Genomic DNA, 25,567 nt, shown 5'->3' with positions numbered 1-25,567 from the left:
ATACAAAATATATTTCATTACTTGAGGTTGTTTTGTTTGTTTGTTTTTCTTAAAAAATAATCAAGTGTAAATATAAAAATGCCTAAGAGGGGAGTGAGAAAAAAAAAATACTTCAATTGTAAAATTTACTTAAAGCTTCAACAGTTATTATCTCCTGCAGGAGTTAGCAAAAATATAAAAGACAAAAAACCCAGACCTGGAAGGGGGAGGGAAGGCACAAACAAATAGGCATGAGATTAAAGGAGCCCAGGAATGCAAACTTCTGTAACAAATGGAGATTTGTTGTTTCTTTTTTTAAAACTGGAAACAAAGAAAAAAAAAAGAAAGAAAGAAAACAATCACCACCACCAACCAACCAAAAAAAACCCAAGTGTCTTTACACTTCTTTAAAAAAAGGGCCCAGGAGAGGCCACTGAGGAAGAGAAGGATGCAACTATAAAACCCCATTGCCTGAAATAATGGCATTCTAGAAAACAAGGTGAAGGTTACTTCTTTGAGATGACAAGCTCAGTGTCTACACAAAGTACACATACACTTTATACAAATGAAAAACTTCATTTGCCACCATAAACCTTTCTTTCAGAGGAACAGCTTTTGCAGATCAAATGTTCTAGTAAATCTTTTAAATGCCAAGAAAAGAAATTTTGAGCAATGTAACTAGCAATGTCTCTTTATACGGATGTTAAGATGACAATTCAGATTATTTTCCAAACTAATCCTGAGAAAAATTTATGTTTACAATTTAAACAGTAATGTTATGTAAAAAGTGTTAACAAATCCACTGTTACAAATGTCAGTTTTCCTATATGGTCACCTATATATACACAATAAAATGGTAAGTATATGCAAAAATAATAAAAAAAATCATGCACAAATTACTTTCACCTTTAAAGGCTGGGTTTCCCTCAAAATACAATTTTTTGCTTTTTTTCCCTATTTTTTGTGTTATATTTGTTTGTTACCACCCCCAGACACACTGAGTACTACCCCTACTGGTCAGCATGAGCTGATGGGAAATACATTTATTTCACATTCAAGCTTTTATATCCTAAATGACCCTGTTGTAGCATATGACTTATCAAATGAGCAGCCTTTTTCCTCTTTTTTTTTTTTTTTATATTTTTTTTAAATTTTTTTTTATTTTTTCTTTTTCTTTTTTTTCTTTTTTTTTTTTTTTTTTTTTGCAGTGATCAATCTTCGTGATCCGTTCCGTGGCGAGCTGGGAAAAAAAATGCAGTTGCTAATCAATGTCTGAACAGTCTGAAGCTCCGGAAGAGATCCAAGGAGTCACTATCAAACTATCCTGTAGCATGAGATCATTGCACACAGAAGAACAGTCATAAAATAGGCAACTATCTACAAAGGTCTGAAAGGGCTGCATCTCTCTTGTGTTTCCTCTTTTTGCCATGGAAAAACTGATGGTGTGATTTGCTGCCTTGATGTTGTTTGTTTGTGACTGAGGTACCGTGGCTTGAGTTTGTTGGACCTTGGAAGCCTTTGTTAGAAGAGCGAAATAACCGTGCAGATCCATGCTGTAAAAGAAGAGGAGACGGTAAATCAGTGCTCCAAAGAAAAGCGTGGCAATCACACAACCCTATTTCTGGATAATGAGCATGGTAACTCATCGAAGTGTTACACTTAAAAAAATGTATATGGCAAAAGAAGCTCCTCAGGCGCTGCTTAGACATCATCGCAGCACCACGGAGTTTCACGTCAGAGAGCGCAAACAAATGTTCATCTCTAGACCCAAAACGGTGCAGGTCAAGAGAGAAAAGCCGAGCATTCTGAATTCAGAGAAGGCTACAACTGTTCTATTGCTCCCATTTCACAATCATCAAAGTGTTTCACAGAAACCTAAATCCATAATCCCCAGAAGACAGATGAAGATTGCTCAAATCTCATCTTCTGGGCAAAATTAAGGCGAAAGTCTTTAAAGACCAGGACTAATTTTACACCACATCTTTTTAAAGATGCAAAGTGTCTCAGATTGTGTGTATTCACATTCCAGCACCGGAATTAGCTCCACATAATAACACAAACACATATTTGTGGTGTATCCAAGGCTTAGTTTGTAAACTGCCTTGTTACTGGCTACGGATAGATCATTAAAAAGGAGGAGGCAGCAAGTTTTCATAATTATTTAAGGAATAATACTCCAGAGGATTCCAGACTTTTTCACACATTATAGAAGTCCTAAATTCTGAGAAAGTATAAGAATTTAAACTGCATATACCCACAGTACGCCCACTGTTTATATGGGCATATCATATTTCCAGATCAGTGAGCTGCCATAGAAACATTCCTCAACGCGAGAAATCCCCGAAATGCATAAGCTCTGGTAGGTCTCATCATAAAGAGATTTGTCTTTAGGAGGAATTGAGAGGGAATTTCATGTATCAGCAAGGAATTTTCACGCGCCTTAATGAACGACAGGTCAGCAAGTATCAACGGCTAACAGAGCATTCAGTCACAGTTTTAAGCACATATTTCTGCTGTTTTTCACAACATGAAGGCAATTCGCATCAGCTCTTGAGTCCTGCAGTAAGGACTGGACTGACCTGCCTTTGGCAGAAAGGAAATGGGTGCAACACAGCTGTACCCTTCTGGCAAATCTACATTTCCCAAAGATAAGTCAATACAATTTCATCTGGTTTAAGGCTGGGAAAGTGACTACTGCAAACTCATCTATGCAAGTTAAACAGAGAACCAAGTGATTTTAGATCAATCTCAGGGTTTTTTTTTTACCCCAAGCTTTTTAGTGGGTTAAAACGGAGATGAAAAACAGTGTTTCCTTTCCAGAACACCCTACCCTTCCATGCAGGATGTGTAAGATGTAATATTCGAATAATCTAGACAGTTGTTTCCAAACATTTCACAAACCTGAGATTTGTTCGTGTTGCTGGATGCATTGGCTGTTTGGCTGTTCTGTGTTTTCCCACTTGACTGGGAGGATTCCAGTGACACTTCTTGTGACCCCACTCTGTTTGTCGTAGACTGACGACAGCTCAGCTGTTTAGAGGTTTTGCAAGGCGTTCCATCAGAATCCTTTGGGAAAATGTAAAGTATTAGTAAGCTTTTCTCAACAGTAAGGGGGGCTTTTCTACAAAGGAGTTTTTGCTTAGAAGTAAAGCCCGCAGTGGACAAAGCTTAAAACGTGTTCAATTTTTTATATATTAATTTTTTTTCAATGCAGAATTCTTGCCGAGTAGAACAGAAAGATTTAAAATTCTATTGACACATAATTCCGATTTGGGGATTTGCCTTTTATTTTTCAATAGCATGGTTTAGGACTACCAGTGTTATCTTTATAAACATAAGTTTTCCCAGTGAAAATAGGGCTATGTAACTTTGCATCTCTTTAGGAAGTATTCACTCGCTAGGTGCGTTGGGTCTAAAACACACCGCAACTCACCTGTGCAGAAACTGCATAAGAGGTGACATCTCATGCAGGTGAGGATTCTGGATGAAATAACTAACCAGCATTTCAGAGCTTTCCAAAAGTGTTCTATGGCAATACGAATCAGGGGGGGCAGGGAATCAAAGAAACTGATAAAAACGAAACAAGAAAACCTCCAGTACTTACTACATCACTAGAACTGGACAGCGTAGATGATGATGATGATAAGGGACCTGATGAAGAATTTGAAGAATGTTTACTAAGTGTTTCTGAAGTCTTATTTCTAGGTTTTCCCAGTGCTTCATTCTCTTCAGCAAGATTATTGTTGCACTTGTCTAGCTGCTGAGTATCTACTATCAAGGTTACTCCATTACCTGTGAAAAACAAACAAGAAGCATCACCACATTATCACCACACATTAAGTGCTATAGACATTGCTTTTAAAATATCTTCTTCTTTTTTTTTTTTTACATCTCCTGTATTGATCCTGTATTGCTTACACCCAGCGGGACACGTGCAGACACCTGCACACGTACACCCCTTTAATACACATTGGTAGACGTGTGCAGGTGTTGGGGGGTGTATAGTGCATGCAGCAAGCCAACCCCCTGCTGAGGGCCTCGTGGTTTCCTGATAAAATCCCTTCACGTACACCAGGAAAACCACCGAGCGTTACCTACAGCTCAGGATGGAAATCAGAGAGATAAAACATGGAAGAAGGTAGCAACAGAGCTCAGATGTGCTGCTTAGTAACATGACACATTTCAACAGCACTCATATACAAAGGTTTCAATTCTCTTCCTAAATGCCCAATACTCAGCAACTCCCGTTTTTCTTCTGCTGGACCTGCTAGGGTGATAAGAATTCCAAATAGGTCTGGTTGCTCTGTGTGATACTCTACACTTAAAATACGAGTTACAGAACTCTCCTACCTCGTCCACTGCTACCTTCATTAAAAAAAAAAAATTCAGAATTTAAATCCAAACTAAATCTACGAGATGACCACCGTAACTGTCACCATTACCTTCCTGATACAGGATTAGTTTTATTTTTCTAATTACTATTCTATCCCTCATAAGCCACCTCGGAGTTGCCTCTGATTTACGTAATATCGACTTGCTGCCCCACTAGCTCTACTTGTATAAAGAGTTCAATACAGATGTTGCAATGGGCATCTCAGCGTTACCCCGAAGCTGGCAGGGCTGCACCATGCCTGGCTGTGGTGCAGCAGCGCCACAGACTGATAAATCCAGAATGGCCAAGACACACGTCCCATTTACAAGGACAGTGAGGGAAATCACTAACAAAAGCTTTAAAACCAAATAAACAAAAGCCCAACCTAGCCTAAAGACTGGGTAGTTTTGTCATCTTCTGCGATTAATCCCTACCAAGAGAAGACTTCTGGTAGTGAACATTCTAAAATTAACTGGAGAGTATTAAAATTCATTTTAATTTGAAAACTTTGAGCCAGCAAGTACCCCAAAACCAGAAGGGTGAGGTATGGCTGGTGGAGTCAGAAGATGGGTGATGAACTGAAGATTATTTTAAAGGACATTTTCAGCAAGTTCTCTGGCTAGATTTGGGATGTTTCCATTTGTTAGTAACAAAAACTCAATGTTCAATGTTTCAGGATTTCTCCGTTTTAAAGACTTATTCCAGTTATATGGTCAATCTTGGTTTGATATTGCTCCTGTACACATACAATACGTTAAACTTCAAAATGAAAAATAAAAGAACAATGGAGAATAAGGATTTAGAATTAAATTAAAATTATAAATTTAATTTATAACTAAATAAGAATTTAGAATTACTAGCATTCCCAGTAATTCTTTTTAAAGCCTTGTGCACATTTAAAGGACAAAGAAAGCGTGACAGTAACAACACTTGTCATTTAAGCTGGAAGCTTTTCAAAAGCCTCCTTTGCAAGGCAACACGCTTAAAGGCCTCTCTGCCGACCAGCTCTACCGCAGTAGAATAAAGATGTTATGGTAAAGCCACTTTATTCTTGTACAAATCTAAATTTTCTGGATGAGAACGCAAGTCCATCACTATCGAGCAAAAAAGTAAATTCACAGTAAGATGCATACATTGCCTTATGGAGGGCAACAATAAAATTTATATGATCAAAAACCACAAGAAGTTTCCCACTATCAGCCATGCTTAGCCAAGACTTACCATTACACGAAGACTCCGTCCTACTTTGCATCCCCCACTGCTTTGATATCCAGTCTCTGTACGTGGCCACTTCTTGCGTTACTCTAATTATTCTACCTAATATACTGTAAACCAGGAAGAAAACCCAAATGTCATCACAATTAATTTTTAGGCACACAAAAATTTAAGCAATTAATGTCTGAGATTTAGACTCATAAAATTTACCTTTCTGTTTCGTTGTTAGGATAATATTTAGCTATTGGGGAAACTGCATGGCTCAAAACAACATAGGCATAATCAAAAGCCTGTTTCACTTGCATGGCACCATAAGAACTCCTCCCAACATCATTACCTTAAAATAAGAATATAATTCAGTAAATAAGTAAGATTGAAAATGTGGTTACCTCCCTTCAGACAGGAAACAGTAATATTTTTTTTAATTGCCCTTAAGTCCAAACTCTCTGCAGTTACTTCTTGTGAAAGAGAAGAGGATTAATGAACCATATATATCTGAAAGAGCTTAGAAGACCTATAGATATTTACGTGTACAGAAATCCAAAATGGCAATTTTCTCGGTAAAAGTAGAACATGTGATCAAAAAAAAAAAACCAACAACTCTGTACTGCATATATTAAACAGGTAACAGCACCATCCCGGATGACATCTTTTTAGATCAGAAATATGGTAACTTTTCTAGGAATAGCACTTGACTCACCAGAAACCACCCATTCAAGTCAACAATCAACCTTTAACAGAAAGGTAAGGAAACCACTACATATTTAGGCGACTGTGCAGAACCAAATGGGAGAACACACACAGGTGTACACATACACGGCAGGTGCCACTGTGACACAAGCTTGAAAGCGACCACATGTCCGTACAGGTGGATGCAGCCCAGGCTCGGGCCCTTGCGGCACCAGCTTTGCCCCTGTTCATGTAGACATGAATGAGGTGTTTCTGTTTGGGTGGTCATTCTACGCTATTCTTTAACTCCTCTGGATTAGGCATCCCCCTAACTTTCTTTCTTAGTAATACATTAAATCTTGATTTATGAGGATACCTGGCTGTAATGGATCTTCAATATAGAGCATTGATGGTCTGTAGCCATCCAGCATGCTTTTTTGCACTTCATCCTTGGCAACATAAGAACCACCATCCTTTATTCGGATTCCAGTCTTCAGATAATTGAAGTGACGTCCATATAATTCAAAAAACTCTATTAAAAGAACACCATAGTTGGCATTGGGCATACAGGCATCTTCCCTGGGATGCAGCTATTAAGAAGAGAGAAAAAAATCATTTTCTTAAGACTTCAAGTTTCAAGTGCCTTTAAGTGCCTTTTCTTTTTCACAGAAAACATGTCTAAATACAATAAAGAGTAATAATAAAATGTAATACATAAAGCAAACATATAAATGTACATTTCCTTCATAAAACAGTTTTGCATCTTTAAAACAAGTTGCTATAAAACTCTTATAAACTAGTTAACTCTTAAAACCAAGGCTGGCAAATATTTGTGGGTTTGTATTTGAACTTTCAGCTCAGTAAGTGAACTTGCAGCACTAATGGCAGAGTAGTAGTAAAAAAACAAGGACACTTGCACTTCACAAACCTGGGTTTGCAATACAGATACGGGCTTTTAATACACACAGCTATATAAATGATCCTCTCTACTGTTAAATACGCAGCCTAAGAGATTAGGAACAAAACCAAAACCAGTTCATAACTTAACAGATACAAAACTTCTTATTTCACAGAGGCAAATGGAAATGCTATTTGTCAATGTAAGAAAAAACTGGGGTTGGAAGAGATCTTGGTTTCTTTCAAAAAGATGCCTGGTGCCTTCGATTCTTTTGCACTCAGTAAACATCCAGCTCCAGTTCAAGTCTCAGGTTTAAAAGTAACTACAATCTGGAAAAGTACAGCCATACACATGCACACATAACCCGTTACACAATGACATTCAGTACAAGAAGAGTGAGGTTTATCAAGCCAGAACTTGGCTACTTCACATTTCTATAGTATTTTTTTCCCCCAATAACAGCATAGATTTAGTTCATGCATTTTGTTCTCTTAAATCTAAGAGAAAGTTCTAAAGCACATTTATTTGATACCAGCTTAAAAACCTAGACAAACAAACAAAATTCCACTGCATTTGTTAAAGCACATTGAACACGAACCTATGTAGCTTGTTCAAGTAAGTTACACGATAGTCAAGTTATTTTACCATGAATGACATATGTGCCTGGTACTAATACACCAGTGGATGTTCCAAACACCTCTAATGACAGAAGTACCAGTATGGGAGGAATAACAGAGAACAGCTGGATGTGTCTATTTTTAAATGGGAGTGAAAAACCACAGAACTGGTAACTTAAATGATTAAATTTAAGGATGAATTAATTTCCTTCTTAATGCAACGTGTTTTTGTACCAACAGCATCAATAGATTTCATTAAGCTTACCTGAAGGAAACTGACAGCCATTAAAAAAAGGCTATAAGAACCAATTCCACCTGTAAATACTTCATTAAGATCCCTCTGCAATAGGAACTGTTTCAATACTAAAACTAGATATGGTAATACGGGATATTTCTGAAAGAGAAAAACAAAGGTATTAGGATACTGTGACGCACATATACATTTGATGCTAAGAAAGCACATAGAACCCATCTTAAGTTTCAAAGCTAAGGATAATTTGGACTTCCTACTTTTAGTAACCATAGAGAAGCCAAGAACTCTTGCCTGTGATCGAGGCAGTTATTTTACCTCTTCAAGTCCAGCAGTAGATATTAACAATATAGAAAAGTTATTACTCATAAAATCAGAATGATATTGTCTGCATATATAAATGCACTTGCTTTTCTCATACAAGTGAAAAGGAAAGCAAAGGAAGAACTATGGAGATATCCACGTCTGTAACAAAACCTTCCTGCTTCAACCAAAGTGATATCCCAAAGTGGACTGAGACTTCTGTTCCGCAAGTACTTCAGATGCCCAGAATTCAAAACAGTCATTCAAATTTACTACATCCAGGTAGGATTTTCAAAGAAGCCAAATACTTACCTTTGGGTAACTGGTCCTTCAAAAGCTTTGTCTGCATGGACTCCCTTAGAGGTGTGCATATGCTACACATGTGGAGAACATGGACTCTCTGAGCAGCAGTGGAAGCTGCACTACGCCTGCACTTTGCACATCCCCTCATGGGGAAGCGGGCAAGGGGGTCTCAATAATATCCCTCCTTTTATCAACACAGAGCTAAGAAGTTCCTTAGTGTCAGAGAAAAGATGTGGACCATGGTATCTGTGATTGCAAAACATTTAATGGGAAAAGTTCTCCAAGAACTTCTCTGCATGAGTCTTACGGTATTAGGTATTAATCGAAGAGCCCAAGACCACCTTTTTCAACGACTATGAACTTACAGTCACACGCTGAAGCACTGAGTATCAGTATATACCAAGATACAAAGACGGGATTTTTTCAGGAAACTACAAACCCTTAATTAAGGCTTCAGATGCCTCCGACTTCCTAAATAAACTGGGTGAAGAGAAATAAGCCTTATTTCCAGGGGTAACACTGAACACAATGCCTCTGTTAGACATTCCAAGTTACCTGGGAAAAAATGAGAGCTAAGGGAACACCTTGCAAATGTTTTACAGAGAGATCCTCGAGAACACCAATGAAGTCACTCGGCAAGTGCATGTGGAGTTTTCTCCAAGTTAAACAAACAACACTCCACGGCAGCATAGCCACTACCTGCCCTATGTCTGGGCCCAGGGCAACCTCCCCTGCCACACCAGGCTCAGCTGCTCATGCTCAAATCAAGCTTCAATGCGGCACAGCTGCTTGGCCTTGGCTTGGGCTGCTAGGAAAGAGCCATATGGAAAAGTGCCATGTGGGAAGCCTAGCTGGGAGTCCCCCAGCTTCATTTCTTGGATGAAAATCCAAGAAAAATTTTCTACTGCTTTGACGAGATGTTTACTGTAAGAGTACAATGCACTGGACAGAAAAAGGAATGGGAAGGGAAGGAAAAGAGCATAACAATACCTCAAAATTTTAAATACTAAAGCTCATTTATCCTAACAAAAATGAACTTATTTATTAAATAAAAATAACTGTAATCTATGATACAGATATTAACGAATCCCTCAACAATAACTTACTATATTTAACTTATTCTACTTAATTAGCATTTGTCTGTTGAAAAAACATTCAATCCAGAAGAGTTTATTTCGACTTTCTGCAGGAATATGTTGTTATTACTAATTTTAAGTTGCCTAACCTTGATAAAATCTTTGATGAGCTGGGCAGCTTTAACCCCATTTTGTACATTAAAGCTTATATCAACTTTTACTTCAGTGAAGGAATCTGTCAGTTTAATAATAGGTACCTGCAAAAAAAAAAAAAAAAAAAGAAAAAAAGGCAGATTAAGTCAATACAGATTTCTAAGACACATTTGGTTTCATTCATAGTTACATGCACCAGTAAAAAGGAAATATTTTATGAATTTGTAGAGAGAGGTTGACAGAGAAAACAGGAGTCCCATCTATTTATGAACTCACTCTCCTTGCCAATCTGTTTATATAAACTTTGCTCTTCTAACTCATAAATGCTATTTCAATTTACTATCCTGTTTAACAGAACTTACACTTCATCTTCAAAGTGATTAATTGTAACTTGGTTTTAGTCAGTTCCTGGTGCAGAAATACAGTTCTAATGGGAAAAACAAACAATAGAGGGAGACAAATGCTTGAATCTTGTGTTCAGTTTTGGGCCCCTCACTACAAGAAGGAATCTGAACTGCTGGGCTGTGTCCAGAGAAGGGCAACGAAGCTGGTGAGAGGTCTGGAGCACAGGAATTATGAGGAGTCGCTGAGAGAACTGGGGCTGTTTAGTCTGTAGAAAAGGAGGCTGAGGGGGGACTTTCTTGCTCTCTACGACTCCCTGAAAGGAGGCTGTAGCAAGGTGGGCATTGGTCTCTTCTCCCACGTAACAAGTGGCAGGACGAGCGGATGTGACCTCAAGCTGTGCCAGGGGAGGTTTAGACTGGGTATCAGGAAATATTACTTCACTTGAAAGGGTTGTCAAGTATTGGAACAGGCTGCACAGGGAAGTGGTGGAGTCACCATCCCCAGAGGTATTTAAAAGACAAGTAGATGTGGTGATTAGGGACATGGTTCAGTGGTGGACTTGGCAGTGTTAGGTTTATAGTTGGACTTGATGATCTTAGAAGTCTTTTCGAACCTAAACAATTTTGTGATTCTGTGAAATAAAGATAAATCATAATAGATAGATATTCTTAAGGGAAGACACACTTGTGTCATTTTGGGCCATTGATTTCTCATCAAAATTATCTTCAAACAGGAAGCACAACATATCGAGAGCACTCTGACATGTCTCCACTTTACTGGCTTCCAAATGATCTCTCTACTAGTAACAGCCATCAATTAGACACTTGCTTGAACTCTTAACACTCTTAATACCCTTACAATTACCAAAAAGGTAGGCGTTTTAATGGAATTAATCCTATCCTGCACAAGACATATCACTGTATATTTATACAAGGCTGCACTTACTGTTTCTATGTGAAAATCTATTATATCTGCTTACTTGCAGTGAGAAAAAATAAATAATTTCCTTCTGTACAAACTCAGACCACAAATTCACAAGTCTAATCACATTAATTCACAACAATGACCAGTATAACTTCACTTAAAAGCAGGTGTAGGTTGTGCAGTATGGAAAAATTTGATCATTCCCCCTGCAGAAGAAATACTTCTACTGGAGCACTATCAAGTATTTTTTCAATAATAAAACCCATACTAAATAAAAAGGTTCTATTGGTTCTATTTCCAATTTCTATATAAAACAGTTTCTACTTATGCAAATTCATCCTTTTAACTAAAATCTTTCTTGGTTAGAGGAAATGCCCCCTTCCCCCAAACTTACAGTTGCTTTATCTAAAACTTTTACTGAGTTTTCATCTGCTACATTGTGCTTTCTAAGAGCTTCTTCCAGGGTCCAAAGAGGTAATGTCTCCCATTTTCCAAACACAACTAAGTCAATATCACTGAAATGGAAAGAAAATACAGATTTATTCAAATTAAAAGACCAGTACACTTATAATACAAACAACTGATATCCACGCATAACTAGAATAAAGCTAAGAGAAAGCAGTTTAACAATATAATTTATTCTTAATTTTATGAGGAAAGTGGTGAGGATGAATTCTTACACTTGGAGAAATACAGAACAGTTCAGGTTACAAAGGGGATGGGACAGATATACAAATATCCTCAAGCCAGTGCCAGCAGAGACAGATCACCTCCTGCAGAGTGATTCAGAGCAAGAAATTAACTTCTTCTGAATCACCACCTTTGGGCGGTATTAATCAGTGAGGCATATCTGACAACTTGCACTGAAAGAGAAAGTCCTCTTCCCCGTCCTCTACTCCCAGGTGTGTGCCCATGTCCACTCCCCTTTACTCTAGGTCAAGTATTTGTCTAATCCACAGTGCATTCAGCATATTAATGGACCTGGCAGAAACCAACTCCCCTCTGCCCAGCCTTTAAAAAAAGAAACTCAAAACATTCTGGGGTATTTTCCTGCTTCTTTGCAACTCAAAGCTGGTTTTCTAGGTGATCAGAGCCCCACTGACCACATGGTAAGCAGCTGGACTGTAGCGCCAAGAACAGGGAGCAGGGAAGAACAGAGGAAAATGTGACAACTTTGACTTCATGAAGCAACAAACTGTTAAATAACATCCAACCATCTAATTAGCCTCACTCATTAACTTAGCTCCTTGAAGAGAGGTCTCCATCCTGCCTCACTTCCTCCCTACGCACATACATATTCATTTGACTATACAGGGAGCCAACACCCTAATGGAACGCCTAAACTCAAATTTAAAAGGTGACTGGTGTTCAAACTGAAAACAGTGAAAGCTCCTCTGAGATCCTGAGCTTTTTCCTCTTCACTCCCCAACTTCTTCTTTGATTTCCTCTGCTTGGTTGGGAACCCAAGGGAGGTGAGCATGCAACCTGACAGTTATACTAGCAGGTGACTTCAGTGAAATGGAACGGAACACGTTATGTTATACGGAACAGTTATGTGTAACAGAAAATACCAAAAACTTTAGGAATACTTTTTCCCCTCCATAGTTTCTACAGGTCTGCTGATTCCCAGACAACACTGCTTTAACAATCTCAAAGAAATGACATTGACGTTAAACAAAATATCTCTGGCCAAAAGCAGCATCAGCAGCAGGCAAGTTTAGCAGCACTTCAGTTGCATCCCATTTAGCTGACAAGGACAGGCAGCACTCCACCAGTTTCACTAAACGATGTTCAAAACCCACTCAGAGAGCAGGAAATGCTGCTGGTCACATCTCTTGTGCAGATGTGCTGCTGGTCACATCTCTAAACAAAATTAGTGTTAAACCCACTAGTGATGCTGTCAGAGAAGAACAGGAGACATTGCCCTGATGCGCATCAAGAGAGAAAAAGCAGCTCTGTTGTCACCTTCAGTAGAGATATTGCCTGCAAAATAACACAGAGATCCTGCAGCTAAACATGCCTGTCCAAACCTTCAGTACCCTTTTAGCTTTCAGTAAAAGGATAACAGGCAAATTCTAACCTAGAGTAACAGAATAAAAACACACTGTAGCTCTTTCTGAATCGCAGAATCTGAAATCTATGGGAAAACCTAAAGGGAAACTTTGCTAGAAGGCAAAAGTGAATTAATTACCAACACGCAAATGCTGCTACTTTGAAAGTTTGGCAAGTACTACGATAGTGCTTCTGTGGGTTCAGGCACTCTTTTTCAAGTATTTGCATTTGTTCTGACCCAAAAACTCAGCTGAAATAAATACGTCTGAAAGGCAGTATAAGAAATAAACAGATGACAGCAAAGCATTCTTGTTACATCAGTTTCAAAACAATCAAGCAGGGTAAAGAACTATCGCTATCTGTCATGTGAACAGAAATACATCTCTTGCATTATCAGCATCCAATCAAGTTTAATCAAGCCTCTTTAAAATCAACGAGAAAAAGGCCAAGAAGGAGGCCAAATGTGAGAACACCACCTATTTGTACACCTTACTGCTGACTCTCTAAACAGAAACAGAGCAATTCAGCTTTCCTGCAATTCCTTAGACTAAAGCAGGTATTAAAGTATCTGTCAGATATTTTCTCCTACAAAAAAAGAAGAAATGACAACTTGGGCGTCCATCACTTGCAGTCAGCACTAGATATTAATTCCTCGTTCCCCAAGCATGGAACTCAATTCAAGTGTTAACCTCAGACTTAAATTATTTAAATGTGTTTATCCCCGGCAACTACTTCTGCTTTTCATTCCATTTCTATTTATTTGTCAAAAACTCTTACAATTTCTACACAGATGATACCAGTGTCAGTGAGTAATGACTTTTCTTTATGAAAACTAGTAATAAATTTGGAAAAGGTCGACTATTGTAGAGATTTCACAAAAGAAGACTGCAAGAAAAAAACAGTTTTGTACATAATCTCTTCCCTTCAGCGCTAATGTTTGCATTAACAAAATAATCTCAACTGTTTCAATTTAAGCATCTCTGGAGATAAAATTCAGCTTTTCTTTTAAGGCCAACCACTTATTTTGGTTCAGTTATTTAATGAAGCCAAATCACAAAATTTTTGCCTTTTTTGACAACATAGTAATTCAGATCTTTTATACATACACGCAAAACCTATACATGTACTATAATTAATAGTCTTGATTACTATACTTCTGAACAGTTTGCAGAGTAGTAATAGCTTAACACTTTCTTAATACAACAAGTATACATACAATTAACACAGACGTTAGGAGATCAGATAAATCACTACGGGGTACAGGTTGAACAGGCTATCTTTTCTCTTGTACAGAAATTATAATGAAAAATTACTAACCTTGTAGGTAAATATAAACCAGTTTTAAAACTTCCAAATATCTGCACCTGCAACACAAGAACAGGATAAATGAAAACAAATTCTCGGGCTTCAGAAGACAAACAAGTTCTAGTAAATTGCTTGCAAAGGCTGGTTATTGCTACCCTCCATTGGCAGATTTTGGTATTGCTGACAGGCACACTGAACAGAAGTACTTTCTTCTGTTAAAGTATTTACATCTTCAATGTAGTGTAAATGGCTAACCTTCATTGCTATGAACTACATCAAGAACTTTGACTTTTCTGCTAGAAAACCTTTTGTAACGCAACGATTTTCACCGTGACCAAATGTGGTAAAACTCCATAAACAAAAAGATTTTAAAACGCTTAAAAATAATAGGGCACAAAACCGCCAGTATCACTTCAATTTATTTTTCGCTTTCATATCTCAAAGTATACCCTTCAGTTTTTAAACACATTTTCTAAGGTTAAGTTTAATGTATTTCCGCTGTTTTGGATACATTAACAAAAATACACTGCATTTTTTTTCTGAATTACAGCACAAGTAGCCCATCTCTATTTCTGCTTAAACAACAAAAGAAAAAAGACTCAAAGTTTCACAACCCCCAGATTTAGTTTATCATGCTGGATTTTCACTAGTACTGGAGGCTTAAATAATCAGGTTTCCACTGAAAGCTGTCCCAACCCACGTCCTCATTAAGCTAGCCAAGCCTTGCAGGAGGCCGGACTCAGGTCAGAATCCTGCACTAAGTCTCAAAGAGGGACTGGTGAGACTTGAAAGTAAAAATATGTACACATTTGGACTAGTTTTCAACCAGATAGTTTTCTGATGTGTTTCTTGGAGTCACCTTACAGACTCGTGTATTCTGCTTTAATAAGTCTCATACACCAGTTTGTTGACACCTATTTGTATATCAAGTGACCCACTTCTAATGTTTTTCTCCTTCAGGATAAGAAAAAGGAGGAGATGGGAAAAGACAATGGTTTGCAAGTAAGTGCCTTGATACTTCAGTGGACTAAGAAGCAGTACGAGTGCTTCTTATTTTCTTCCACCCTTTACCCTCACCTCCAACAAAAAGCATATTCTGACATAAAATTTAATGTTTACAGTTCATAGATTCTCAAACTAGAGAAGCCTGCAAGAGATACCCAGATCTAGCATCAATATTATACTAGGTCTTGACAAAAGCATAAAGACATCATAAAGCTAAGAGTATAATAATAGTAACTATTACTAATTTTAATCCAGGATGATAACAATAAAAGTATCCTCTGTGAATTGTTTGGGTTCAGTCACATCAGGATTTATTTGGCCACCAAAAATGTCAGAAAATAAAGCAACTACTGATGGTTTTAGAAAACACTAAATGTGCTTTTCACATTATCTAACAAAATAGTGTGTTCAGCTGCACAGCAGAGAGCCTTTACTGAATAAACAGTTTATGAATATTCATAAACTTACTGATACAACATATATGACCTTTATCGAAAGGAATGAGGCAACATCTGCTGTAGTACAATAATTTGGAGTATGAGAAACACTGAATTATTATAAAAGAGACCCACACCCACACTTCAATCCCTCCCTCATCAATTCTGAAAAGATGGAAGAGTGTTGAAATGGGAAGGGAAATTTGAAAGGATTTTGATGAATTATCAAATTGGAATTCAAGCTGTTGCAGCTCTGTAGCCATGTACATATTTAAAGCAACCCAAATACAGATACTAGTAGGACCTGAGAGACATGAGTATTACTTTTTGCTGTGTGCCAACACTGCCAATTATGTTTTTATTCTATGCAGAGATGTGTCTTTGCATTCATAACATAATTTAAGATTTCACAGTACTGCAATGGAATCCTACTCATGCATGCTGTTGTTACTGTTTATCCTACCTTTCTGAAAACTTGTTCATATTAAATTCCAAAGTTCCAGAAGGAGCTTTCATTATGGTATGTGTCTAAATACGTCCTCACTACGCACAACACAACTTGGAAACCCACAAAAGCTTGGAAAGTCCTTACTACCAAAATCCATCATCAAAACAATAAAAATCCATCTGTAGCCAGTTTAAATTTTCCTTTCTTCTACATCACTAAGCAGAATATTCTGAAGCTTGTCAAATTAAATAGAGTTCATTTTTCTACTTCCACTCCCAGTATTTTCATAACTGAAGTGTGTGAGGTATGCAACGTTACCTCTTTTCAGATCTACGAGGCCACATAATACTCAAATGTGACATTGAGGACATTATGACAAATGTGTCCTAAATTCTACTCTAGAAGTACTTACTTATTCAATAGTCAAATTTTCATATTCAACTGGTCAAAAAAAAACTTTGCCTTAAAATGCTTTCATTTGGGTTGTTCAGTTTCAGTGTAATTAAAGCCTTTCTTATGGTCAGAGCCTTGCTGATGCCAAGAACAGTTCTCACTTACTAGGAATGTTTCCTTCTAAGCACATTCCCTTGAGTAAGAGAGCAAATGACACAATTGCTAACTTCTATAAATAAAGTAACAGTTTAGGATACCTAGTTTTAGTCCCCCTCCATCTGCTTTTTCAGCATTTTCCTAAGTGGAACAGGAAAAAAAATGTATGCGCACAGCCACATTCTACACTCTCTGTACATTCAGATCCATGAAGTCTGATTATTCTGTTCTTGCTATGTGATTTTTATAGCTTAAGTCTTACCTACGTGTTTAGAGAAACTACAAACTAAACGTGTATATTTAAGTTACGAGTTTACTTTAGCTGGATTTGCGATTTGCTGCATCCATGACTCAAAATAAACCGCTTAAACATTAACTTATTGCTTTACACTACAGCTAAAGCAGAGGACATTGGACCAGATAACACTCCACCTTCTCAGAGCATGTACTCAAAACTTAAACCTTACAAGTAGTTAAATCAACACTGATTTCCAGAGGGTTAGTGATTAACACAAATGACTAAAAAGTTACAACAAAAGGCTGTCAAAGTCAAACACAGTTGAGTTCAGCAGTTCAGTTTCCAAGCAGATCTGTAAAGTAGTGTAGAAAAATATCACTACAGTAATTTCCAGGTTATAACCTAGCATGCTGTTGTCACTGTTTGGTTCCCTTCTAGCCACCAGAAAATGGAAGGGCATACAACAGGAGAATTCATCCTTGACATAACAGCAGACAAAATGCAGAGTTAGGCTTTGAAGAACAGTTACTGACTATAACACAAGGAACTAGCACGCTCCTGCTCTCTAACGTTTTCAAAAACAGCAAAGAAAGATGGTCACAGCAGTTTAAACTGTCCACAGTTTAAAGCGAACTTCGGCTTTCAACTGCCTGGTGCGTGCTGCTTCTCAGACACTTAGGGCAGCAGTCAGCTGTTACTATGTGGTTCAGCTTGTAATTTGCTTCCCCTTCTTAGATTATGGCTACTAAAACCAGCTTCTGTAGGTTAAAGAAAGACTATTTTCTCCAGGCCTCAAAGTTGTACATAAATACATATTTTTTTTATAATGAAAGTAAGTTTTACATATATAAGACACAGCTTTTACAGATCAAGTCTGTCCTACAAACAGAGTACCTCTGGGAGCACTAAAGTCTTGTGCCCCGCTCAAAGAGTTAGTGGTAACAAAGAAATAACACCTTTCACTCCATCACACCTGTTGAGTCTGCAGCACACAAACTTGTCTAGGATACAGCAGAATCTGTTCCACGCTGAAGCAACCCGTTATTTTGGTGAAATCCCCTCCTAGAGGACTGTAGCAGGGTTTATTTATCATGCTGAGCACCGTTTCATACCTGCACTGTTTCCTACACTGCTGCCTGTGAGACTGTCAGCCCCCTCCTCCTGCTATCAATGAGGGTCTACAGCGCTGTTTCAATGGGTTAGAGGAAAGGTATGACAGGCTAAAGTCTCCCACACAGTTGCCTTGGAAAGGGTTTTGGTTTTTCGAGGAAAAAAAAAAAAATCTGCCCCTCTATTCCTCTCTTGTGAGACCTTATCTGAAATACTGTGTTAGTTCTGGAATCCTCAACATAAGAAGGATATGGAGCTGTTGGAGTGCGTCCAGAGGAGGCTACAAAGATGATCCGAGGGCTGGAGCAGCTCCCGTATGGGGACAGGCTGAGAGAGTTGGGGTTGTTCAGCCTAAAGAAGAGAAGGCTCCGAGGAGACCTTATAGTGACCTTCCAGTACCTGAAGGGGCTCCAGGAAAGCTGGAGAGGGGCTATTCATAAAGGCTTGTGGGGACAGGACGAGGGACAATGGGTATAAACTGGAGAGGGGCAGCTTTAGACTGGACGTAAGGGGGAATTTCTTCACGATGAGAGTGGTGAGGCCCTGGCCCAGGTTGCCCAGGGAAGCTGTGGCTGCCCCATCCCTGGAGGTGTTCAAGGCCAGGCTAGATGAGGCCTTGGGCAGCCTGATCCAGTTGGAGGTGTCCCTGCTCATGGCAGGGGGGTTGGAACTGGACAGGCTTTAAGGTCCCTTCCAACCCGAACTATTCTATGATTCTATGCTCAAACAGAAAACTACCAGACGTGTAGTACTGACTCTATCAACACCCTGTAACTGTGCTACGGTGGCTACCACTGAGGGGAGCGTGCTCCTTCCAAATTACGTATGAGGTATTAGTGGCATATAATGTGAATCACCTTGAAAATGTGAGGATATTTTACATACAAACCCACACATCACATACTTTTAGCTTATAGAGAATTCATATTCTGTCATATTCTGCCTGTTTCTACAAACACATTCCAAAAAACAGGTTAATATCTGAAATGAACACTGGGTTTAAGTCACCAGCGTCAAAACTCTATCTTATCTTTTACTGTGGCAGGATCAAAGAGCATTCCTTATACTAAGGATTCTGCTGTCTGAATTTGGTTTGCTGTTCCAGCTAAAAAGTCCTTATTTTCAGCTACTGTTATCTGCAGTCAGATGATTACAGCTACAAATCTACACTCTGGAAATGAGCACTATGTCAGTAGATGAATACAATTAAACTAGATACAATTACACTAAAAATCCAACTGTGTCCCCATAAAACCATCTTGAGTTGTAAAAGCAACTTCTCTGGCTTGTCCTTCATGAAAAAAAGCATTGTTCTGCATCGGTGAAATTCTTGTTTTGACTGAGTGAAGTACTAGCAAAAACTCAACTTCAGTGGTACTACAGATTTTAAGCTCAATAAACAGATCTACAGAGATGTTTGTTCCTGTATAAAAAAATGGTTCCTTTAAATTTATAAGATGTCAATTTAGTTTAACTGCCCATTAAAATAGCACAGTCTACATAACGCAGCATTGGTGGCATTCCACCTTAGCAGACTTATTCAAGACCGCAAGTCTGTCGACTAGAAGCCCTGCTACAGATTTTTTCAATGAAACTATAAGATCCAAAATTATTTTATTTTATTTTATTTTAACACAGTACTTTACACCCATGCATGCCTGGGAAGTTCCCATTAACCTCAGTAAATATTAATGAATCTAAACATTGCCACACCTTTCTTTGGCCACAGTAGGTCTAGATTGTCTTTGTTGCTATGTGTGATAGCAAATGTTGACCTGTACTACTCTACAAATAAAGATCATCTCTCTCATTTGACAATAAATCCTGTTGTTTTGGCTTGCGGGTATTTTTTTTAAAATATAGAAAATAAACAGTATTTTCACTATTCAGTACTTCACAAAGTAAACTGGCACAAAACGTTGCTTTTAGATATTAACAAACAGAACAATGTTCTACTCACATCTGCATTAGGCCAGAGCTCTTTTATAACGTTTTCTATCCTGTTCACCACTTCCATCCGCATTCTCTCTTCTTCAGGTCTGGGAGACATATATTTATAGAAGTCAATGATTTCTTCATGAAGACTAAGAAAAGGGAAAAAAAGGGAAAAAAGAACAGAAAGTCAGGAAAACCCCCACAGGAGAATGAAACAGCAACTACTCCAATCAAACGTGCTTTTTAAGCTCCTAGGTTTCACGTTAGTTTCTTACGCCACAGGTCAATATTGCACTGCATTTCCTAGAAGGGTGGAGGCAAATCTAAACCCAAGTGCCTTCAATTCACATTGAAAGCTACACTTCATATTTTAATGCCAGCATAATACAGAAATGGTTCAGCCTTCAACAACGAACACAGCTGTACGCTCCGAGCACACACTTTGCAAAAATTTCAGCCAGCGCTTCCCAGCGAGCCCCTTGGCACCAGCGAGGGAGTTTCAGGCATCAACCTGCATTCAGAACCAAGCTTTATAAAAAGTTCATAGAACGTCTGCCAGTACTGGAGCTAGAAAAGCTGCTGCTTTTACTGCTTAGAGAAGATGCTAAACTAAATATGCACTTCCTCCACATAACAAGAAAATAAGTAGTACACATGCAGCAGAGGCGGCTCAGAAGAATAAGCGATTGACAGACAGTCAGCCCGTATATTTGACAGTTCACCATATTACAGGAGCTTCTCACAGTCAGTAAGCTATGTTTAGATCGCCTATGATTAGAGCTGAAATGAAAATGTGTTCATACAGTCCCACAAATTCCTATGTCTCTGTAATACCATAAACACATCATCATCTTGACTAACAACGTATTTAAAAAAACAGACGCAAACCTTTAATTCCAGCAAAGCTAGAAGTAACTCTGGCACAGAATAGCTAAATTAATTTCATTTGTTTCCTGCAAGAACCATTACAACAATAGAGAGTTATTTTGTGAAAATATATTGCTTCTGGTCACCAAGTACAACTGCCTCTCTCCTATAAGCTCTGAGGGACCATCAGAAGAGAGCAATTTATTACGAGCAAGCCCTTAGATGAGATGTGGAATCTAATACTGTACACACACTTCAATAAATCAAATGTTAATAACTGGAAGTCGTATACAGGTGTCAACAGAACAGATCAAAATAACTGAAAGTTGTGTTTAACAGAGTCAGGGTCGGGACAGAATTCAAATCATCTTCGTTATGTTCTTCAATATTGCAGCCTTATGAACAATATAAGCTTCTTTCTGTCAGAGGCAGAGGAATAAAATATTTACATTAGTTTTCACTGGTCGTTTATTGGAATTCCCCACTCACACAGTTAGGGGAATAGTCATAAAATCCTAGCGATTTGTGGTGGCCATCACCAGAGGCTCTCTACAGCTAATGCAAAGAGAAAAAAACTCCTCTGACAAGGTCCTGCAAAGGGAGATCCAGACAGATACCCTATTCAGCTGTTCCAAATCAACCTTCGGGGAAGCTTCTTCTTCTTCTTTGACACCTACAGAGGGAACCTCACAAACGCTTAAACTAAAACTAAAATAAAATAAACCCCTCCAAAAGATCTGCAAAAATGCAAGGTGCCACCTCCCTCCTCTCTCCCTGCTTACTGCCACACTGGCATAAAGCCTTGTTCATGTACACCTTGGGTACCGCAAGGATGTTCTGAACAACACAACTGCAATATTCACACCAATAAATGCTAGGAAATTCCTCACCTCCTCTTATCGCTGCTTTCTTGCTTTTCCTTGGATTAATGTGCACATTCCAAATCACGATTGCCACCTCCTACAAGGCACTGATTCCTCCCACCTTTGGCCTTTCAGCCATCTCCTTCCATTTTTCACTGTTATTCATGTGTTGGCACTTAAACTATGCTACAGTTATCCTCCTATCGCAAGAACTGAATTCAGGTGAGAAGTACACAATAAAGGACAAGTCAGGCACTCCAACAATGAAGCTCATTCTCTGACCACACTCTCAGTTACACATACTCAATTCCTAATTCAGTTTTCATGTGCTTGACATTTAAGGTAACATTCAGAAACTGGAGCAACAAGAAAAAAAAGCAAAACCTTGATAATCAAACTCTAGAAAACACAAATAATTTTTCATCTGTAATTCGTGAACCAGCTTACAGGACGACCTGGGAGTAAGGCCAAGGCTTCCTGGCATGTCTGGCAAACTCTGAAATTTTTTTGCAGGCTACCTTGTGGGCAACTGACCATACAAGACAGCCCCGCTTCCATCTATGTCCCTCTGGACTAGCAGGAACAGACTGGTTACACCCACAAGCCCCAAGATTTGCCCCATAGCAATGACTTTAGTAACAGAAGATTGAATGCACGCATGCACTGTGTGCCATGAGGAGCGGCACCGTGTTGTCTGAGGGCACTTAAGAGCACAAGATGTGCTGGGCTAGTACTTGGGGACTACCCCTGGGGAGAGATTGACGTATGGCACAGCACAAATCCATACTGCCCGTCATTAGTGGGCCCAGCTGCCCCTGGGCTTCCGCTTTACAGGAGTTAATTGTTCCCCTGCCCCATAAGGGAACTTAGAAAGAACAAGGCAATCAGAAATGAGGTCCCCAAAGTGCACAAAGGGCAAAGCCACATAGAATACAGATATTGCAGTTCTCAGGGCACTTCTCTTTATTAACTCCACTGACACTCTTAATTGACATAACTGTATCAATCGGTGCTGTCTTTAAAAGCACATAAAAGAATGATGTGTTGTCAGAACCTGATGTATTTCTTTTGATAAGCATAAATAACATACGTCTGCACCTCTTTAAGTGGGATCCTTCTTATCCTTAGGTAGTCGTGTGAAGCTTTATGGCAAGCCAAAAAATTAAGCAGCATGCAAACACATAGGAATGGACATTACACATGCAACGAACAGTACTGAACAATGCAGATACCAAAACAAACTGGAATTTCAACAGTTTCAATGAGAGAAAAAAGGCTTAAAGACAACTAGAAACCGTTCCCATCAGCACATCAGTTGGAAACACTACAGAGATATCTGTGTTTCATCCTCTGCAGTACTCTGTGCTGCTGGGACCGCCTGTGGTGCGCAGAGCCACAGCATGCAGAAGGCAGGCAGGAGCTGTAAAGGCTCAGGACTACACCTGGAACTGTATTTCCCTGCCCAATAATGGCTGCTTTCAAGAAATAAGAGAATGATTAATTAAAGCCAAGAGAAACAGAAGTAGCCACAAGCAGATTTCAGAGCAGTACAACACGACATAGAGGCGTGACTCCAATTAATGCGGAGTTAATTCAAGCTGTACTGAAAATTAAAATTCAAGGTTATTCACTGTCTTAATCAACATCTATTACAATCGCTGTTTTCCAAAACAATTTGTTTGGATTAATGGAATCTGTTTACAAAAGTCTCTAGTGGAATTTTATATCTTTAGCCGAACTGAAGATCAAAGAGACTGAGGAGTTATTCTTGGCATCACAACAGTATTTTATTATTTAATGCATTATATTCATTAGTTATTTTAGATAAAAGTCCTTAAAAGGAGACCTGATTTTAGAAGGAAATTAAACTGAAATAAACCCGATTTGACTATGGAGAAACATTTAATTTGGCTTCATAGTCATGCTGAAGCATACCAACAGCCAAGACCTAGTCAGGATACATGGCAGAGTTCTCTGCAATGCATAAGAGCATTAGTTTACTGTATTTATTGCAGTAAATATCAGTAAACCACTGTGTCTTTGTCTTATATTTCCAGAAATCATAATGTGGGGGAAAGAAAAATAAAATTGTCTCTTACACTTTCTCTGCATATCTTTTAAAATAAAGTACTAGGGGCACCACAGTCTGTTTCCAAGCCTGGTAAGCCAATTCCATTTGAATTTCACAGACAAAACAGAATTATAGAGAAGAAAAGCCACTAAATGTAGTGAATTATAGTGTCTCTTATGTTTACCTGACAGAGATAGCGATGTATCATTAAAAAATAATTATGGCTGAAAAAGCTGTAATTACAAGAAAGACTTCCCACTGTAACATCCCTGAACAGTGCCACAAGGAACACAACTCTACTAGACTCAAGCCACTTGGGTAAAAAGCCACGGTTTTTGTGCAGGTGCAAGTACACAGCACACTGCGTTTCTTAGTTTGATCACGTCTGTATTTTGTAGTACAGGTTGTAGGCCCTCAACATGCAACTCAGGATTCTCAAACTAGTTTACACATATTCAAGATCTTGCTGTTCTGGAGGGTGAATCTGGCAATCCACTAAGAGATAACTGCTTACAAATAATATGTTATTTCTGATTTAGATGTACAGCGCACAGATGGATCAGTGGACAAGCACACACACCTCAGTGCACACTTCAATTACCCGACACATAAAGCAGCACAACTCACTTGTTGCAAGTTCAGAACTGGAGCCAAGAGTGATACCAGGAGGCACGTTGCTTTATGAAACAGAACTGGAGATACTACAAGTTTCACTTCTCCGCACGAGGATCCTGATACAGACTAGGTGACCAGTCCACTTTGTCGCTGGAGGAAGCCAATGCAACACAACCACAACAGTCTGGCTCGGCAGAGCAGCCAGTAAGACACAGATAATTCCAACTGGTTTTGCTTAATCACAGGACAGCTGGCTAAAGGTTGCCTTTGCATGCCAACAGGCGGTATTATGCTAACCAGAGGAGTAAGTTTTAATTGAAAGATTTCCTGCTTTTGTCATTCTGGAATTGTGTTACACTTCCACTCTCCTCTCGCCCTTCTTTGCTCTCCATTGCACAGAAGAAATTATGCAGGCACGCGTGTTCTAACTTCTCTCATCAGGGTGTTACCCATAGCTTCTACCCCAACTGTTAGAAACGACTGGGTTAAAACTTGCATTGCACACAAAATTCTATTTGCAACATCACTGAAGATAATCTTAAAAAAACGGATATTAAGCATTTAAAAAAAAGTCGTATAGTGCTCGCGCTACAAATTATTCTTTGGCACGATTTTCTGAAGGAAGTTTTGTTTTCAAAATGGTAAAAATCTAAATTATAAAGAACCTCTGTGGATGGTGAGCAGAAGTAAGCAATGAACGCACAGATGACTTTTGCCTTCCCAAACTCCACGCTGTAAGATGAATCACTTCTGATTTAAGAGTTTATTGATTTTATATTCCCACTTGGATGGGATATTTACAATGTACCCCTGTAGCACCAAATAAGCCTTTTGTATCCAAATTTTCGTTGGATGAATGCCTCCCATAGGGCAGTGTTTAGTTGCCCTTACCATTTTCAGTCTCCTCTAGAGAAAAAAAAAAAAATAATGAAAGGCAAAAAAGAGAAATATTGTAGAATTTCAGGATT

At 38.7% G+C, this 25,567-nt stretch overlaps 1 protein-coding gene across 1 annotated transcript in view; it reads right to left on the bottom strand.

Annotated features, from left to right (window-relative positions):
* Window positions 1-1,190: 1,190 nt before the first annotated feature.
* TENT4B (terminal nucleotidyltransferase 4B) overlaps window positions 1,191-25,567 on the bottom strand; it is a 40,696-nt gene continuing 16,319 nt past the window's right edge. The window contains exons 2-12 of the mRNA XM_054079079.1: window positions 20,209-20,332; window positions 14,474-14,520; window positions 11,499-11,619; window positions 9,832-9,939; window positions 8,016-8,144; window positions 6,612-6,825; window positions 5,777-5,903; window positions 5,573-5,676; window positions 3,584-3,771; window positions 2,881-3,045; window positions 1,191-1,532 (exon numbers count right to left, since the gene is read on the bottom strand). Coding sequence (XP_053935054.1) covers window positions 1,353-1,532; window positions 2,881-3,045; window positions 3,584-3,771; window positions 5,573-5,676; window positions 5,777-5,903; window positions 6,612-6,825; window positions 8,016-8,144; window positions 9,832-9,939; window positions 11,499-11,619; window positions 14,474-14,520; window positions 20,209-20,332 — 1,507 coding nt within the window. The 3' untranslated portion in view covers window positions 1,191-1,352. The remainder of the gene's footprint in view (window positions 1,533-2,880; window positions 3,046-3,583; window positions 3,772-5,572; window positions 5,677-5,776; window positions 5,904-6,611; window positions 6,826-8,015; window positions 8,145-9,831; window positions 9,940-11,498; window positions 11,620-14,473; window positions 14,521-20,208; window positions 20,333-25,567) is intronic.

This window comes from Cuculus canorus, chromosome 13 (genome assembly GCF_017976375.1).
Source record: "Cuculus canorus isolate bCucCan1 chromosome 13, bCucCan1.pri, whole genome shotgun sequence".
Taxonomy (NCBI): Eukaryota; Metazoa; Chordata; class Aves; order Cuculiformes; family Cuculidae; genus Cuculus; species Cuculus canorus.
Note: the sequence above shows the minus strand (reverse complement) of the source record. Positions and strands in the feature narration are given on the sequence as shown.